The sequence below is a fragment of the Lathamus discolor genome, chromosome 12 (assembly GCF_037157495.1).
Source record: "Lathamus discolor isolate bLatDis1 chromosome 12, bLatDis1.hap1, whole genome shotgun sequence".
Lineage (NCBI taxonomy): Eukaryota > Metazoa > Chordata > Aves > Psittaciformes > Psittacidae > Lathamus > Lathamus discolor.
In genome coordinates this window covers 15080628-15098021 of record NC_088895.1, presented here as the reverse complement: position 1 = coordinate 15098021, position 17394 = coordinate 15080628, and the positions used below count along the sequence as shown (strand labels likewise).

The window sequence follows — 17394 nt, the reverse complement described above, 5'->3', positions numbered from 1 at the left end:
AAAGTAAGAGCTGTTGCAGGGGTTTGCTTAGCTGCTCCTGGCTTCAGTTGTCATGCTGTGCATTAGATTTTGACAAGATAGCTTGAGGTGAGGGAGGCAAGAAAATGGGGGATGGGACAAGAGGGTACTAATTACTAACCAAGGTTATAAGATTGCTTTTTATACAAATGAATAACCTAGCTTATAGTAAAGCATTCTATCTGAACACTGAACAGCTGTAAAAATGACAGCTGTGCAGTACAGAACTGACATGAGAAAAGTTAAACTTCTGAGAGTCTAAGTTGCTTGAAGCAGATGCTCAGTGGATGAGCAAAGTGTTACATATAGAATAAAATGTGAATTTGTTTTAATAGTCAAACAGTTGGGGCATGACAGATTTAGAACAGTGCTTCCTTTCTGGCAGCTTCAGGTTTCTCTCACCCTGCTGCTATGCTCCTGCTGAACACTGTGACACACTCTTGGAACCATGTAGTTAAATTACAAATCTTCTTGGGCTGAAGAGTATTTTACCCTCCAACTGAAAGACTGGACATATGCCCTCAAGGTGTTCGATTTTGTTAGGAATGAAACACAGCCATCCAAAAAATATTTTAGAAATTTTATTGCAAACTGACGTACAAAGGGTGATTTGGTCCCCTGAGAAGACAGACCACAATCAGATCGTATTTCAAAATAAAGTTTTTCCTAATACTGCATTAATTTGCCATCCTGCTTGTAAACAGCATGAACAAAATCTTTCAAGGAAGCTAGTAACAAATGAAACTGTTACAAACACAGAAGTCTGAAAACACCCCACAGCTGCTTCTCTCTTGCCCTCTCCAGAAGATGGCTACAAGAAGAATCTTTGCCTTCCCCCTTAATTCCTTCTCTATCTTACTGTTCTCTCCTACTGCAAGGGCAGAACATAATTACGAAAACAATGTTTTATACCAAAGCGCACTGCTTGGACACAGGGTTTTTTCAGCCCACATCTTTGGGCTACTGCCAGGGACCACCACTGTATTACTGTTTCAGATGGCTAACAGGAATCAGTGGTGCTGTATGAGCATCAAATAATTAAAGAAGAAATGCATCTTTGAAAGTCAACCTTTGGTACAAACGTAACAGGAAGAAAGTAAGCTTAAAAGCCACCTACAAGAATTTATTCTGCAAATTTGATAAGCAATTTTCATTTTTCAGAGGAAACCCTGCATCTAGATTTGACTTATTTTGGCCTCCCAGTTTTCTACACCCTCTTGCAATTTTTAGCGTTGCTGATATTGTGTTGAATTATTTATCTTTTCAGTTTATTTAGGATTCAGCTATCAGCTAAAACAGTTCCAACCTTGAACTTTCACTAGAATCCTGCACGCTTAGAAACATGCGAGTATTTGGAGGTACTACGTTTTCTACCCACAGTGACAACAGCCTTCTCCAAACTGCATTGTTTGACTTTATACTCAAACAGTATAGCATGTCAAAGGCTGTAGATTTTAAGCACACTCAGCAGCTTAATAATACATGAGAAATTTTACACAGTACATGCAAGAGATTTATAAAAGACCTTGAAATGAAATTAGACATAATAGCAAAATAAAGCTGCATATGTTTCCCAATTTAATAATAGTTTCAGAAGAGTCAAATTATATGTTGGTTAGCAGAGTAATACCTATTCAAGTGTTGGAATGTTTTGAGGGATGCTCTGAAATGTTTTAGTAAGAGACAGCAAATTTCACACAACCTTTAACAAGAGCAGCAAGATAGACGGGTTTAAAAAATAGGGGTATCTTCTGAACAAAGCTTCTGGTGTCAGCTGGTTACTTGCTCTTTTATGTTAGCAAGATGTCAGCAACAGACAGGGATGCTAAAACTGAACAGAAACTAATACCCTGAAAGGAATTTCTTACAAAAAAGCCTCAAATCATGTATCTCTGAGAAAGCTCAAGGACTTCAGAACATAAGATTCTCTGCCTTGTTTAAGCATTTTCAGCATAATGGAACTGTTGTGCATTGAGGAAAGGTGCAAGCAATAACTCATCAAGGATTCCTTTTCTTAAAGCCCTACGCTGGGTACAAAATTCTTTTGGCATACATACGTATAAACTATGTGATGCTACGCTAATGGCACATGCTCTGGCTCAAAATTTAAGTATAGGTTCCCACAGAAGACAAGCATCTTCACTACCAGTGCCAGCAGTCTCAAGTCCTCAAGTCTGGGACTTTGTTACAGATGATAACCAGCATTTGACCCTGTTTATGCCATAAAGTGGCTCCCTGTTACCGATTTGCTTACCGTGTTTATAAAAATTAAAGGATACCATTTATTTCATCAAAAGTTACACTGCCTTTAGCTGACTTTCCAATTCGATGCATACAAAGAATCACAGCACAATGTAAGTGAATCAATTGGCTGAGAACCACTTTTATCCAGACTTTACATTGTTTGGGGAGGGTGGCAGCAAAAACCCACAAGCACAGTTAAGGAGCTAATGAGCCAAAGATGATGACTAAAGTTAGTAGATACCTTGCAGGCTAGTAGCTGGTTTTACTTTCTACAAAGCAAGAAGCTTATGCTCAGCTATAACATTCCTTCTCTATCACACTGCAGAATGTGCAATTTCTACATGAGTTTGCATCAAGTACAAACCAACCAGAGATGAAATAGTGTGAAAAGCTGTATTACCACAGAGATTGCTCTTCTGTCTGCGTCTAAACTCAAAAGTATTTCTTCCTTTCTATACCTTTTTGTAGTTCAAATTAAACTAACTGACCAAGCATAGTATGTGCACCAAAGTCTTAATGGCTCAGTACGTGAAAGATGTGGCTTAAACCACAGTTACATTCAATATTTGGATTTTATACTTTACCAAGAACAATTAAGAGGATATTCCACCATTAAGCAAGATGGAAAGCTACTTCCTCGTTCCAAAGGCCTCTGGATTACCTCCTCAGTAAAACCAAGAATATTTAACATATGCCAGAGTACAGAAATCTTGGGAGTTTTTTCAGTTACCTTGTGTCTGGTCAACCCATTTTTTATGATTGTTAGAAAAAAAAACCCACCGAATAATAAAATTTCAGATTCACACATCAAACCAGAAAGAAAGAGGGAATTAAATAAAAAAGGAACAAAACCCATCTGAAGCTCACCATTCTCAGTCTTCAGTCTGGTATCTACAACTCCATTTCTTCTTCTGCACACCCAGAGATTCCCAAAGTAGCGTATGGATGTGGAGACATGGCAGTCTGTTGTGATTCAGGGAATGTTTCAGTTTGTGGGTCAAAAGCAGCTCTTGGTGTTGACTGCTTAGCTTGACACCCTTCTAGACGCTGCTGCTTGAAGTTCTTAACAGAAACAGACTTCAGTTTATCTGACAGAAATTCAGGAAGAGGTTTCCAAAGCACCAGCTCCATAGAAGGACGGCTCCTAGAAGGGATGGAGTCTCAGTTAAATGTACGTTCTCCAGTCACAACTATTAAATGCAGAAGACCAGTGAGTATCTTCATCCTTTGTGCTAGCCTGGAACTACATTCCAGAATCCACAGATCTTTTATTTTCCCCCTACTAAATTTCCTCTTCCTTAACCAGTTTCATTACTTCTTGTTCTAAGCCTGTATTTGCTTTTCCACCAAGCTAAAGACCACTGTTGGTCACACTTCAGGACCACCTTCTTTTGGAAACTCTCATACATGAAAATCAAGATACAAGGGTTTATACAACAGATTTCACTCTGTAGAAGTTAGGAGTACAAAACAGATAGCTTGATGACCGCTACAGAGTTATGTTTACTTCTCTTGCACATCAGGACAGTTTTTCCTATTTTGAATGGTTTGGTACACAGCGTTGGCTGCATCATGCAGTAATTAAGGTCATCTCCACAAACATGAGACTGGGTCTCTCTATTCGTTTGCATGTGTTAGCTACATAGCACCATGATTTCCTCCAGAACTTACATAGATTCTATTATTTTCTTTGTCAGGACTTCATCAAAATCCCTCTTCATCCCTTTTTTAAGGGTATCTGACAGGATAAGAGTGGGCAGATTGCTAACATTTCCATCAGCATGAACTTCCTCATCTTCATCAATTATCCTAGGAATGGAGGGGGAAGAGGGAGATAAATACTATTGAGCATTCTGTTAACAGGCACATCCACCGCAGACTACAGTTTCATGTCCGTGCACTGCACTGTACCGTGTAGATATCCAACCTAGGCTGGGTACCAGAAGCAGCGGGGCCATGTTAACATGAATTTCTCTTGGGCCAATATACCCTAAGAAGAATTGTACACATAGAAACCACTTGAGCAGCTATGCTGCTTCTGGTACCTGAGCTAGCTTTGTTACCCCTGCATCATCCAGCAGTGTGCAATGCAGACAAACACTAAGAGAAAATACATAAATTCACTTCAGGGGAAACTGGGTCATTTGGTTGCACTACAAGAGCTAGCTAGCTCAGTTTTGCAGTAGCTTCACCTGCTCAATTCCCCATATCTTAACTGAAAAGGTGCTGAATGCAGGTCTTAACCTTTAATGATTTTGCACCAATTCTTCAGAGATTAAAACAGCACAAAAAGTATTTAGAACAAACTGGAGGTATCTCCTTTGGTTTTCGTAAACCTTTTAAAGAAAATTCAGCAGAGTAGCTGGGAAGGATGGGGAACAATCCTCTGAGAGGTCAAAGCAGACTGCATTACTGCAGTTATAGCCAGATAATAAAGACATACATCACTACTCTGATTTACCTGTGAAAAAATGAAATGATCTAACAGTACCTTGCTTCCCTTCACGCATCATCTATGGAGTAATCATCTAAAAAAAAAGCCTGGTTTATAACTTTGAAACTTTTGGCTTTCCTAACAACTGTCTTCAGCGGTCATTTTAGGTATTTCAGAATACTATCTCAACTGCCACCAACTGATAAATGCACACAACTTTACCAGAAATCTTTCAAAGACAAAAATGCATAGTACATTTATTAAATGACTGCAGCAGACTGCCCACAGCACCCCCCCCCCCATTACCCCAATATCAAGCTATCTGCTATTTAACAGCAAGGTGAACCTCAGTCTCATTGCGTACATCCAGAGAGAGATCTCTGGTTCATGTTACTTTCTATGCTGACAATTTCTATCTGTCTTGAGCATTTAGAAGTATTAATCATAGAACAAGCTGCAACTGGTTGAAAAAAGATGAACTCAAGTCTGACCAGACAGCACTACTTCAAATTTGAGTTCTAGAAACTCACAAAAGAGCATAAAGCCCCACTATGGCATACTGATGCTGCATGAGTGCGAAAAGGTGGTTACTTATTCAGCATCTCTTGCTTTAGCACCCTCAATTTCAGATCACAGTACCAGCCCTAAGACCCATTAGGACCACAGGCAGCCTAAAAAGCAAGCGCTTGAACAGAAGGTTATTACAGTGTTATTACACTGCTAAGTGCTTGATTTACCCCATAATGCCCACAAAAAAGGGAAAGCTCAGCAAAGCCAGTCTACTCAATCCCTGCATTTACCTGTCCTCAATTTCCTGAAGCTTCCTGCGAGCAACCTCGCATTGCTGTTCCCCCATTGTCTGATCCATTTCTTCACAGGGCATTTCTAACATGGCAGTTTCAGGACCGCTGCCATCATACTGACTTGCTACCTCCCCAGCTGCCTGCTGACCTGCACAGAGAATCCATTCTTCAGTGCTGGGATTCAAAGGGCAATTTTTGGCTTCTGTCAGTCTCTTCTTCCGCACAGGACAACTAGGAAACAAAGTAATTTTACAGCTGTCAAAAGAGAAATGTGCCATTCTACAGGAAAAAAACGTTAACAGAAAGCCATGTGCATGTCAACAGATCTCACACACCATGGAAACAAACTCCACAAAGAACATGAATCCATGCTGCTCCTAAGAAAATGTGGATACCCATGCCAGAAAACCAGCACTACACAATTCATTAGGTAACCGAAAGGGATTTAGGCTCATGTGCAACTCGGGGGAAGAATTCCAAACTGAAACAATGACAGAAGTTCCCTTCCTGTACATGCTGTGGGCGAGATGTGCTCAAATCTTTATTGAAAATAAAAAGCAAATTAAGTATTTTTTGGCTACAAAAGACAAATTTAATTTACCCTTCCGTCTCTTCTTCTAGCTTATGCTTCTTTCCACAGCGAACAGAGCCACTGCAAAAGAAACAAATGGTTACTTAGATTCTATCTTCCAGTGACACTGAGATTTCAAACAATATTTTCCTCCCTTTAAAAATGTCACTTGCCGCTAAGAGCAACAGCCTCAGTCTGCTACCAGCTGCGAAGGGACAATAAATGACACTTTGTTCTAAAAAAAGTCAAAGGCGGCTGTAATTACTCAGTTTTCTGAGCAGGATTCCATGCTACTTTCTCCTCCTTTACATTATTTGCTTTTTTCCACAAGGGGACAAGACCAATTTCCGAAAAAATGCTTCAACAAGCAACAAGTGATCCAGCTTCAGTCTCTTAACACCTTGTCTCCCAGTAACATACTCAAATTAATGATGAGCAAACAACAACAGTTATGGAATAGCTTTCTGTGCTTGCATACGAGAAAGAGCGAGTTAAAATAAAATGTGCACGAACTTAAGATCATGCCAAGATGTCAGTAAGCCTCATCACATTTCTTTCCATTTAGGAAGCTCCTCAGTTCCCCCACTTACACACGTGAAGGCCGTTAAGACGCGTGCAACACAATTCTAACATCGTACAAGTGCAACACGACAAGAAAGCAAACCACAGCTCTTCTCGACAAGAAAACCTGTTTCACGCTGCCCTGCAGCCGAGAAACACGCTCATCCCCGCGCCGTGGCCGCCGGCTCCGCACTTACTGGCCGAGACCCTGCTGCGGGTGCGCGGCGCTCGTGAAGGACCCCACCGGGGCCACGGGCGAGCCCTCGTTGTAACTGCCCAGCGCGGCGAGCGAGGCCACATCGAAGCCGCTCGGGAGGTACAGGCCGGAGGCATGGCCGCCATCGGTACCGCCGCTTCCGTTCCCGGCCATCATCACCATCATCGCGGGTGGCTGGAGCCGCTCGTGGCCGCCGGCGGCGGGCTGCGGGCCGTGGCGGTCGGGGGCCGCGGCCGGCGCCTGCGGGAACTCCACGGCAGGGCCCGCGGGGACGCCCTGGCAGGACCTGCCCAGCGCTGCCATTTCCTGCTTGGGGAGAAAGAGGACATCAACGCCGCCCGCCCGCCCGCACCAGCGGGGCGGCCCCGAGGGGACCGGCCCGGGCCCCGCCGCGCCCAGACCCGAAGCCGCCCTCCCGCTGCTGGCGCCGGCCAGGCCCGGCCCGGCCCGGGGCGCTCTCGCAGAGACCCGCGCTAAGAAAGCCCCGCGGCGAGCAGGGGCGGCGGCGCCTCGGCTGCCCTGGGCCCGGCCGGGCGCCGCAGCACAGAGGAGCTGCCCACGGAGCGCTCACCGCTCGGCCGGGCCGGGCCGGGCCCGGGGCTGAACGACACCACCGGAGCCCGAGCCCTTTCCAGGCCTTTCGCCGCGCTTGGCGGAGACGGGCGCGGGCACGATGGGAGCTGTAGTCCCGGCGGCGGCGCGCGGGGCACGATGGGAGCTGTAGTCCCGGCGGCGGCGCGCGGGGCACGATGGGAGCTGTAGTCCCGGCGGCGGCGCGCGGGGCACGATGGGAGCTGTAGTCCCGGCGGCCGCCCCCGGAGGGCGGCGCCGAGGCGGCCTCAGGGCGGCGCGAGTCCCGCGGCGAGGCCCCTGTGAGCGGCGGGGTCCCGCAGCCGTGGGGCCCGGCGCGACCTCCGCGGGGGGCGGGCAGCGCCTCGGGCCGGGGCGGGCTGCTCCTGGGGACGCCGACGCGCGGTGCCGTGAGGGCTGAGCTCCGGGAGCCGGCGCGGAGCGGAGCCGGAGGCCATGGAGCGCCGCCAGGTGAGCGCTGCCGCTCGCGGAGGCTGCACGGCGCGGGGGCCGCGGGCGGGTTCGCGCTCCGCGGGGGCCGAGAGGCGCTGAGGACGCCGAAGGCCAGAGGTGGAAGGCAGACGCGTGTTCTGGTAGAGCGACCGCTTAATTCCCGGTGCCTTTTGTCCCCGTGGCGTAGTTTACTAAATTTTGCCAAGGAGATCGAATTCGGCCCGTACCAAGAATGGAGTCCCGGCCCCTGCTGAGGGGGTGTAGTGCCCGCAGCAGGGTAAGTACTGCCTTGGCCCTTGGAGGTGGGTCCTGCAGGGAGTTTGTAGCTGAATAGTGATGCGCACATGTGGAATTTTCTGGCTTCACGTCTGCGTTCGAGTTCAGATGAGCAGGCTCGTGAAGTTTTGTTTTTTCCTTAGCCCCCTAGCTGTGCTGTGAGGAGGAGGCTGTAAAAGCGTGTTTGCTGATTCTTACGGTTCACACTGGATGTAAATTGAATTTTGTGTGTGACTTGTTTCTGAAATGACGTGGAACTCCTAAGCCATCAGGAGGGAAATAGTTTACAGAGCATACATGGAAGCTCCAGTGTGACTCAAGATGCTAGTGTAATGAGCAAACTGATTGGGGCAGGAGGAGGAGCAGAGCTGTCAGAACAGAACGCAAGCTGCGTGATGTGTGTTAGTGGTTCTGGGGTGGGTTTGTTTGTTTTCTGTCTCTTCTAGATTGCAGGTTGTACCTATGAGACGCACAGATTACGTTGTCAGTATTTGGTTAACAGAAGGCTCTGAGCGTGCGGTGCTAATATGCACTACCTCTGGTTTTATTTTTTCTACTGTGCTTGCTGCAGCCGTTACTCTTAATTCGTTGCTTTGCTTGTCACTCAGAGAAGCGCTTTTTATTCTGGAGGAAGCTGTGCTATGCCGTCAGCAGTGCAATGGTTGTATTGCTTACGATGAACCTGCATACTTGTAATTGTTGCATCTCTAAAAGATGTCAGTGATTATGGCCAAAGTCTGCACGAAACTTCTGTTGGTGCAGGTGTTTGCGAGTTTATGTAGTTTTCTGAATGAATGCTTTCACTGTTCAAAACTAAATACGTTGTATATCTCACTGCAGTTTTCTCATAGATATTACATGCATGTGGGTTCAAGGCTCTATCGCTTTTCATTCCCGTTACTCTCTTCTGTTCTATAGCTCCCCAGCTGGACCTTGTTTCTGGCTGTTTGTGCCGTTGGAATTGGAGGAACCTTTCAGTATGGGTATAATGTTTCCATCATCAATGCCCCCACCCAGGTAAAACATGGTCCCTTATACACAGGGTTGTTCTGCAATGACGGAGGTGTCCTATCTAACTGGCTGAGAGGCCAGACACACTTCTACTGTGATCACAACAGCACCAAAGCAGGCTTCCTCTCCTATGAAGGATTCTTGTTACTTTCCAGAGTGGTTTCACGTGAATTTGTACCTCACATCAGAGGTATTGTGTGTCAGATAAAAGTGACAAATAGGCCGCATAAATACCTCTGTTAAAGTCTGTTTTAGAAGGATTAACTGACCAAATAAGGAACATCTTCCGCTTATGCTTTTGACTAAAATAGCCCAGAACATTAAGAATAGAACATAACATTTTCAGTTGGAACAGGTCTACAACCTAGTCTAGCTGCCTGACCAGAAGTCAAAGCCTGTTACTAAGAGCATTGTCCAAATGCCTCTTAAATGCTGAGAGGTTTGGGGCATTGACCCCTTCTCCAGGAAGCCTGTTTCAGTGTCTGACCGGACCACACTTTCTGTAAAATGTCACCATCGTTTCCCCTGATGCAGCTTTGAACCATTCCCATGTGTCCTGTCACTGGATAACAGGGAGAAAAGATAGTTACAGTAAAAGGCAGCTTACTGAGAAAGATCTTAAGAGTCAAAAACTTTGATGTGTAGTGTCCAAGTATCTTGTAGGTATTTTCACCTACTTGTTACATTTGGGTCACTTGCCCTGGCCTTGACAATTCTGCGTGTTTTGTGGGTGACTCCAGAGGATGTGAGCAGAGGGTATGGTGAAAGTGATGGCTATCATCTACTACATAGCTCATTTATTTTCTTTTGGAACTGTGAGAATTGAATTTGCTACAGCATCATATGCTTGTTACAAAGGCTAAAATAAGCCATTTGGGAAAGAACATGTAATATGCTGGAAAGCAGGGGGAGGCCAGGCAGTTTCTTCTTCTGTTAAGTCTTTGTTTGCTGGCTAAAACCGGAGCCTCTGATTACACATAATGCTCCACATTCATCATTCTTTCTACAGCATATACACAGGTTCTTAAATGAAACCTGGACTAATCGTTATCACAAGACACTAAATCCAGATCTGCTGACTTTTCTTTGGTCTGTCATCGCTTCTGTTTTTTCACTTGGGGGCCTGTGTGGAGCCCTCATTGGAGGCAGCATGGCAATTCGGCTGGGCAGGTGAGTTCATCAGGTTCAGCGTGTTTCCTTCTACTTTCTCACTGGAATAGAAAGCACATAAATGGAAAAAAGTGGGCGAAAATGTACCTTAGGTGACTAAAAATGGTTTTCACTTTGAAGCAGAGTTTTCTAGTAGAATTTTACAGTTTGCTCCAATGTGACTTTAAAAGGTGAGATTTGAGTTACAGCCTTCCAGTCTAGTCTTTCGATGACATTTACTGGAATCTAAGTAGGAGTATATGCACATGCTGCATGGCAGGAAACACAGGTCCCACATATGCATTTGCAGCCTTCGTGCCAGTAAGGGCATACTGTGTAACATTTCATGTGCGTGCTTTATAGATACAGCATAAATGAGAAAACCCCACTCGTTTCTTCAGTATAAACCCCATTTTTTCCTGCATATTACCAGAAAGGAGATGTTTAAAGAGCATGTTATTGCAGATTTCCTTATTTTTTTAATTTTTTTTCCTTTTTTTTTTTCCTATTTAGGAAAGGAGCTCTTTTGATGAATAATATTATAGCAATACTGGCCTCCATTTTAATGGGGATTAGTTTTCCTACAGGATTGTTTGAGTTGGTGATTGTTGGAAGGTTTTTGATTGGCATAAATTCAGGTGAATTCTCTCCTATTCCTACTTTCAGTCAACTATGGTGAATGCTAAATTATTGTTACTGCTTTTTCTTTAGGTGTTATGAGATGTGCTTGTGTGCTGCTTTGTAGATACGATGACAAAAACGTTGTGTAGCCTAACTTGGAATCTGAAGGCAGCTAAAGTAACAGGAAACTAACCAAGTCTGATTTCCTACACGTTTTGGTTCAGTGACTCGTTTCAAAGCAAAATCTGTTAATAGAAAAATGTTCTTCCATTTACTTGCAGGTGTTGGGATCTGTGTGCAGCCTCTGTATCTTGGGGAGGTTGCCCCAAAACATCTTAGAGGTGGCATGGCCATGGGGAGTTCCATCTTTCTGACTGGGGGAATTCTGATGGGACAAATAATTGGTTTGAGGTTAGAAATGCATTTTGTTTTCCTGACTTGTGCTACTTGTGTGTAAAGGATTCCAGTTCCCTGCAAAGTATTCACTGTGGCCATTGCAGCATTAGTGAATCAACTTCACACTTTACAAGTTCTACCTGTAAGAAGAAAACCCTCCTTTCGTCACCTTACTCCCACAGCTGCACACCATCTCTGCTGTCTCCCCAGGGAGGTATTCTCAGTTTAGGGCAGCATCAGTAAAACGGTTACGTTTACACTTTTCTGAGTTCCTTTCTGTCCTAAATCACTGTGTAATTCTCAAAAGCAAGAGATGCTGCTGACCTGAAGGTGATGTCCGTATGCTTTTACTTTCCTGCGTTGCTAGAAAACAGTTTTGGGGAACCTGAAAATAATGCTTAAGACCAACACAGCAATCAGCTAATTAATTGTAGGGTTTCCCCTCTTCCACCCCTTCTTTTTCCATGTTTCTCCCAGGGAATTATTAGGTGAAGAAATGTATTGGCCTCTCTTGCTATCCAGCAGCTGCTTACCAGCATTTGCCCAACTTCTATTCCTGCCATGGTTTCCTGAAAGCCCCAGATATCTTCTTATCGACAGAGGTGATGAGCTGAGCTGTGTCAAAGGTAATTTTCAGTGTTTATACTTTCTTTGTGTCTTTAGAAGAGTACAAGGAGTATCTTGGGTTCCAGATTCTCCTTTTGTCTGTATCAACACAGCACATTTTTATTGCCTAGTGCTTTTTGGCCCATGTTTTTCCTTCAGTGAGCGTATATGAAAATAGGGATCGTGGAACTCAGGAGTCTGAAATTGATTGTGAACACTTCATACTACAAGAAGAAACTAAACATCACAAGAATGGTTTTGGGTTGTTTTTTTTCTTCACGATAGAATGCGGAAGACACTGAGGCCATTCAGGTCCTCACATGCCGTGGAGAGTGTTTTCCTTGCCAGGGAGACCAGGTGGGACAGTACTCCAAACAGTAAAGTATTAGTCCCTGTAAGTAAACAGGTCCAATTAATGCAGTTTAAGGTCTGTTAAAAAAATATGAAAAGGTTGTTTCTAAAATAATAAGTAGTTAATAAAATTGAGAGGACAGAAAAAAGAGATTCCAATGTACAAATTTGGACAATAAAATACACATTTTTCAGAAATGTGTTCAGTGTTTCTACTTCTGCTGGTATGGTAATACCAATATAGTTCACAGTGACATAAAATGACACTTGTGATCCCTGGGTCTTCCATTAAAAATGCTAAATAAATGAGAGACTTTAACAAAGGAGGTTTTACCTCCTTAGCATTGAAAGGGTTGTATTTGATTCGATTTTCATTATATGCATAAATAAAGGAAAAACACTTCTTTTGCTTTTCTTCTGTTCTTTTGAAGTGCTGTTGAGGAACATACGAACTTTTACCTGTCTGGAAAAGGTACTAGTAGATAGACCAGTGTGTCTTGTGGCAAGCTCTTCAACATAGGAAGCAACTGCAGTCCACCACAGCAAAAAATGTTGGAAACCAGCAAGCAAAAGCCAAGTCAAAAAGCAATGTTTTCCTAGCGCAGCAGATGCTGGGTCATGGTGGAAGGAGATATTTTCCAGAAGTTGTGAGAGTGTTTTCTTCTCTGTTCAGCTTTGAAGCGATTTCATGGTTCTTCAGAGTATGGAAGGGAGATGGAAGACATACAGCAGGAAAGCTTTGCCTTGGATGGGGAGAAGGCCAAGAAGCCCTGGCAGTTATTCACTGACCGTGCTGTAAGATGGCAGCTTATTACTGTTATTGTGATGACTATGGGCCAGCAGCTCAGTGGGATAAATGCTGTAAGTTTTCGTACCTGCAAATGGTTTTAATAATGATTTAATTTCCATGTGGTTTTCAACCTTTTATTAACACAAAAGATCCACATAGAGAAGCCCAGAGAAATGGGATAAGTGGGAAAGAACATTTTATCAGTACTTCTGTGTTTTTCTCTCAATTTTTTTCTCATTTCTGTGTTTCTAGTGTGTAAATTTCTTTGAAGAGTGACTTAATACTTGCACATTCTTCTGAGAAAGTAGATGAAGGTGGATCAGCTCACCTGCTGTATTTGGTTTTAGAATGTTCAGTAGATAATTAAATTTGCTTGTATCCTAGCAATGTATTTACCTAGATATGAATTAAACGGATTCTTGTTGCTGTTTATGTCAAATTAATAACTCAAAATGTAACACACATTAAGCTGTGTGTTTAGTATGAACTTGACTTTGTTTCCAGCTGATGATTTCACTTCCAGGAAAGCCCCATTATTTTTTGTTTTTTTTCCTGTTGTAGATTTATTTCTACGCAACTTACATTTTTGAACAAGCTGGGATCTCAGCAGAACAAATTCCATACGTGACGCTCGGCACTGGAGCTTGTGAATGCCTCACAGCCCTCACATGTGTAAGTAGCAATTTATCCTACCTCCTAATGTCAAGAGTACAGATGCCTCTTGCATAAGAACATTGGTAAATATGAGATCAACATAGTAACGGAAAATGATGTCTTGTCCACAGGGTTTACTGATTGACTATGTGGGAAGAAGGTATCTCATCATTGGGGGTTATCTCCTTATGACCCTTTGGAGCGTTGTTTTAACGTTCTCCCTGACATACCAGGTATAAAGAAGGACTCATTAATATTACATGATATGACTGTAGTGAGTGAAAATCTGTGACACTTAAAGAAGGTGGAAGAGAGTTTTAAACGGCAGCATAAAAAGCGACAGCACTTGAAAGATTTGATCAATTCTGCAGCTGTATTTCGTTAAAAATAAGAGATTTGGTCATGTATTTGTCTTAAAGTTGCAGCTGCATTTAATGCTGACAAAAGTAAGTGATGACAAAATGGCATTTATTTTAGTGGTTAAAGTCATTTTAGGATGAAATCCTCATAGTGATGATACTCAGCATTGGTGTTCAGTCATTGAACTGTAAAGTGAACAGACAATATTGTCAGGATGCTGAATTCAAAAGACACTTAAATTCAAAGTGCGATTTCACAAAAACTATCGGAAACTCACTAGAGGGATTCACTTCAAATTATGCTCTACACTTACCACGCAAAGACGACATCCTGCCCCGCTTTTTACCTGCAGTGGTTGGAGTGAAGCAAGCTGCTAGGCCAGGCAGCAGGTTGAATGAGTCAGCCTGGGCAGAGGCCTTGGTTTAATTGTTCTCATTGTAACTTCTGTAAATGTCTCTGCTTTTTGAATAATGAGATTTCAAGCTCTAAGTTTGGTCTTTCTAATGCACCCAGTTTTGTAGGTATATAGTAATGCTAATGTTTCTTTACTGTGCTATTGAAATTTATGTGTAGATAAATAATGGTATACGAGGAATCTGTTCATGTTGTGAAAGTGGTTGGTGGCAGCTAACTTATGGATCAGTATAAAATACCAAAATAAACTGACAAAATGTTAACACCACGTAATTGCTCTGTTCAGTGTTCATGTCGATTTGTAGCCTCAGAGGACTAATTCCAAATCTCAGCAGAAGTACTAGACTCCATTTAGTACAAATTACTAAATGAACAATATTTAATTTCTCGGAAGCAATACTGTTAAATAAGGCAGCTGTAAACAGCCATGACTGTTGGTCTTAGGGGCAATAAAATAACAAAAGAAAATGTAACTGTTAAGCCAGACTTTAAAACCAGATTCTCAAAATCTGAACTAAACCTTCTTCTCTTCTGCTGCAGGAACTGTACCCATGGGTGCCTTATGTGAGCATGACATCGATCTTTGCCTTCATCTTGAGCTTCGGGTTGGGGCCAGGTAGGACACAGTAATGCATGTTCTTTAGTGGTGAGGGGGGCGGATGGCAGCAGCTGTGTTCTCTAAGCCAGGCACTGATGTTTCTGTAAGGCTGCTGTGCTCGGGCAAAGGAAAAGAGTGAGCCCATGTGCTGGTGCATTTCGCCTACATAGCCTCAGAGTGTGGGTCAGCTACGCATGAGGAGTCTGTTCTGCCTTGAGTTCAGTCCAGTCAGACACGAAGCAAGCAGCAGCCTGTTTGGTTTTCCCTGCTTCCCTGAGCAGTGCTGCAATGGGGCTGCTCCTCAGGAGGACACTTACTGCATGGGCAGTGGATTCAAAAATGTGCCATTATGAATATATATACAATTAGGTCAACAGCCTCTTATTCTGAAACTCACTCCCCAGGTGGCATAACAAATACCCTGATAGCTGAACTGTTCATACAGTCATCACGTCCTGCTGCTTACATGATAGGAGGGACCATCAGTTGGGTTAGTTTCTTCACCATTGGGATGCTCTTCCCCTTCATAGTGGTAAGTGCGTGCAACACATTTTCCTGATTGCCTCACCTCTTGTTTGATCTGTCAGGCTCCATCAGTGTTATTCCGTGATGCAGTAGCACTTAAACATAGGGTGCTCACTACCCCTCAACCAAGTATAACTACAGTCAATCCCTCTTAAAGGATTTACTATTTTTCAGAAAAAAAAAAAGTAAACCATGATAAATGAAAATGGAAAGTAATGCCTGAGTTTCAGAGCAAAAAAGAAATGGACCACAGAAGGCATCAAAACTAGAAAAATGTCATCAGATGCAGAGGTCCAGGTAACACATCTCTTAATGGGGCCTTGTGCTTCTGTGGCAAAGTGAAGTAGTGCCTGGGGCTCATGGTTCGCAGCTCTGAGAGCTCCCAGAGCTCCGTACAGAGGGTTTTGTGATCAGGATTACTAGGGAAACAGCAGAGGCTTTCATCCCCAGCTTTGTGTTCTGAGTTGAGAGTAAAACATGCAGGAGCAGCAGGTGACAGGGCAGCCTGACCCAGCAGTCCTTTCTTAGTTGAACTCTTCTCAGCAAGATAGTTGTTTTTTTTTAATGAATAGCATTGGCAAATACTAACATTCAGAAAAATCAGATAATCTTAACACTGTGGATTGTTCGGTTGGGTTTAAATGGCCTTCCTTTTTTTTAATGAAAGACCTACCAAGTGTGTTGCGCAGGTCTTGGTAGTCTTCTATCTAAAAACACCCCAATGTAAAAGGTTACATATAAGGTAAGGATATGTTGAATGGCTTTTTATTAAAACTATCTGAGCAGCAGCATTAGGTGTGGAACAAAAAACTTTTTCTTTTCCAAACACCACTGTTGGACTTGAAAGATGCTACACTCAAATGAATTTCTTTTTCAGAACAGACTGAAGCAGTACTGCTTCCTGGTGTTCTTACTGGAATGCTCCTCTGTGGCTGCTTTCCTCTTCTTTGTAATTCCCGAGACAAAAAACAAATCTTTTCTGGCAATCAAAAAGGAATTTCAGAAGCTTAATTTTGGAAGAAATAAAAAGGAAACAGAGCTTTATGAAAGAAGACAACTCCATGATGGGTTTTAGAAACCTTCTGTGGGATTTTAGTCCTGCAGAACTTCCATGAGGATTATGAATAGCATCTTCTAAACTAGCTGTGCAATGCCATGAACAAGCAGTTTATTCAAGCCTCCTGTGTATTTAGAGGACATTTAATAAAAGGCAACTTAAATAACTTCTTTGAAAGGTTTAAAGACATTCCTAATCTAGTCCCACCACTGTATCTGTACAAAGACAGGCCAACACCTGTCTGAATTACTGCTGTTTGTAACATATTTTATTAGAAAGACTTCTTTCTTAAAAAGGTACAAATAAAACAGATTCTGGGTTTGAGTTTGGGTTTGTTTTTTTGCCTTAACTAGCATCTTAACATTTTAAACTGAGCAACAGCATGAAGATTCTAGTTTTGAAGATCAGTTCCTGGCAGACTGAGATCACCATTGCAAAAAGCACTAGGAAGCAGAGAGGACAGCAGCTGCTGTTCACCTCCACAGATCCTTCAAGATGGTCTGACATAACAGACCCAAGGAGGACACAGAGCTTGAAGGACCTGTTGAATGAGCTGTCTGCTTCATCTCCACCATTTTCTCCAGGGCTCTTTCTCAAAAGAAATCACTCGTATTTTATTAGTTGAAATGTAAGAAATCCTAATTACATCCAGTGTTTGTGTGCTCTGTGATACTCATGTCTGTACCTGTGACTGCTGGTACACTGGTCCTACCTA

The 17394-nt window shown here is 43.2% G+C and overlaps 2 protein-coding genes across 6 annotated transcripts; one reads left to right on the top strand and one right to left on the bottom strand.

Moving 5' to 3' along the window:
- Positions 1-586: 586 nt before the first annotated feature.
- On the bottom strand, positions 587-7532 carry CCDC117 (coiled-coil domain containing 117). 2 transcript variants are annotated; one of them, XM_065692831.1, is made up of 6 exons: positions 7420-7532; positions 6829-7157; positions 6101-6151; positions 5497-5730; positions 3934-4071; positions 587-3406 (listed from the first exon to the last, which is right to left on the bottom strand). In XM_065692831.1, the coding sequence occupies exons 2-6, from the start codon at positions 7149-7151 to the stop codon at positions 3154-3156; spliced, it is 999 nt and encodes a 332-aa protein (XP_065548903.1). In that variant the 5' UTR covers positions 7152-7157; positions 7420-7532; the 3' UTR covers positions 587-3153. The 2 variants fall into 2 exon arrangements, with proteins under 2 accessions (XP_065548903.1, XP_065548902.1); XM_065692830.1 differs by having other exon boundaries at positions 6829-7154.
- Positions 7533-7664: 132 nt separating this feature from the next.
- On the top strand, positions 7665-17003 carry LOC136021044 (solute carrier family 2, facilitated glucose transporter member 11-like). 4 transcript variants are annotated; one of them, XM_065692824.1, is made up of 13 exons: positions 7665-7889; positions 8059-8148; positions 9066-9164; positions 10168-10328; positions 10821-10945; positions 11210-11339; positions 11802-11950; positions 12955-13142; positions 13633-13743; positions 13857-13958; positions 15040-15115; positions 15502-15629; positions 16505-17003. In XM_065692824.1, the coding sequence occupies exons 1-13, from the start codon at positions 7875-7877 to the stop codon at positions 16631-16633; spliced, it is 1503 nt and encodes a 500-aa protein (XP_065548896.1). In that variant the 5' UTR covers positions 7665-7874; the 3' UTR covers positions 16634-17003. The 4 variants fall into 4 exon arrangements, with proteins under 4 accessions (XP_065548896.1, XP_065548895.1, XP_065548898.1 ...); XM_065692823.1 differs by having other exon boundaries at positions 7669-7889; positions 16500-17003; XM_065692825.1 differs by lacking the exon at positions 8059-8148 and having other exon boundaries at positions 7672-7889; positions 16500-17003.
- The last annotated feature ends 391 nt before the right edge of the window (positions 17004-17394 follow it).

Excerpts from the sequence above, each read along its gene's own strand:
- CCDC117 (XM_065692831.1), bottom strand. The coding sequence starts at position 7,151 with ATGGCAGCGCTGGGCAGGTCCTGCCAGGGCGTCCCCGCGGGCCCTGCC. Across the intron at positions 4,072-5,496 it reads CTTCAGGAAATTGAGGACAG|GATAATTGATGAAGATGAGG; the intron begins GTAAATGCAGGG and ends CTCCATTCCTAG. Across the intron at positions 3,407-3,933 it reads AAGAAAATAATAGAATCTAT|GAGCCGTCCTTCTATGGAGC; the intron begins GTAAGTTCTGGA and ends CATCCCTTCTAG.
- LOC136021044 (XM_065692823.1), top strand. Across the intron at positions 11,951-12,954 it reads TGAGCTGAGCTGTGTCAAAG|CTTTGAAGCGATTTCATGGT; the intron begins GTAATTTTCAGT and ends TTCTCTGTTCAG. Across the intron at positions 13,959-15,039 it reads CGTTCTCCCTGACATACCAG|GAACTGTACCCATGGGTGCC; the intron begins GTATAAAGAAGG and ends CTTCTGCTGCAG.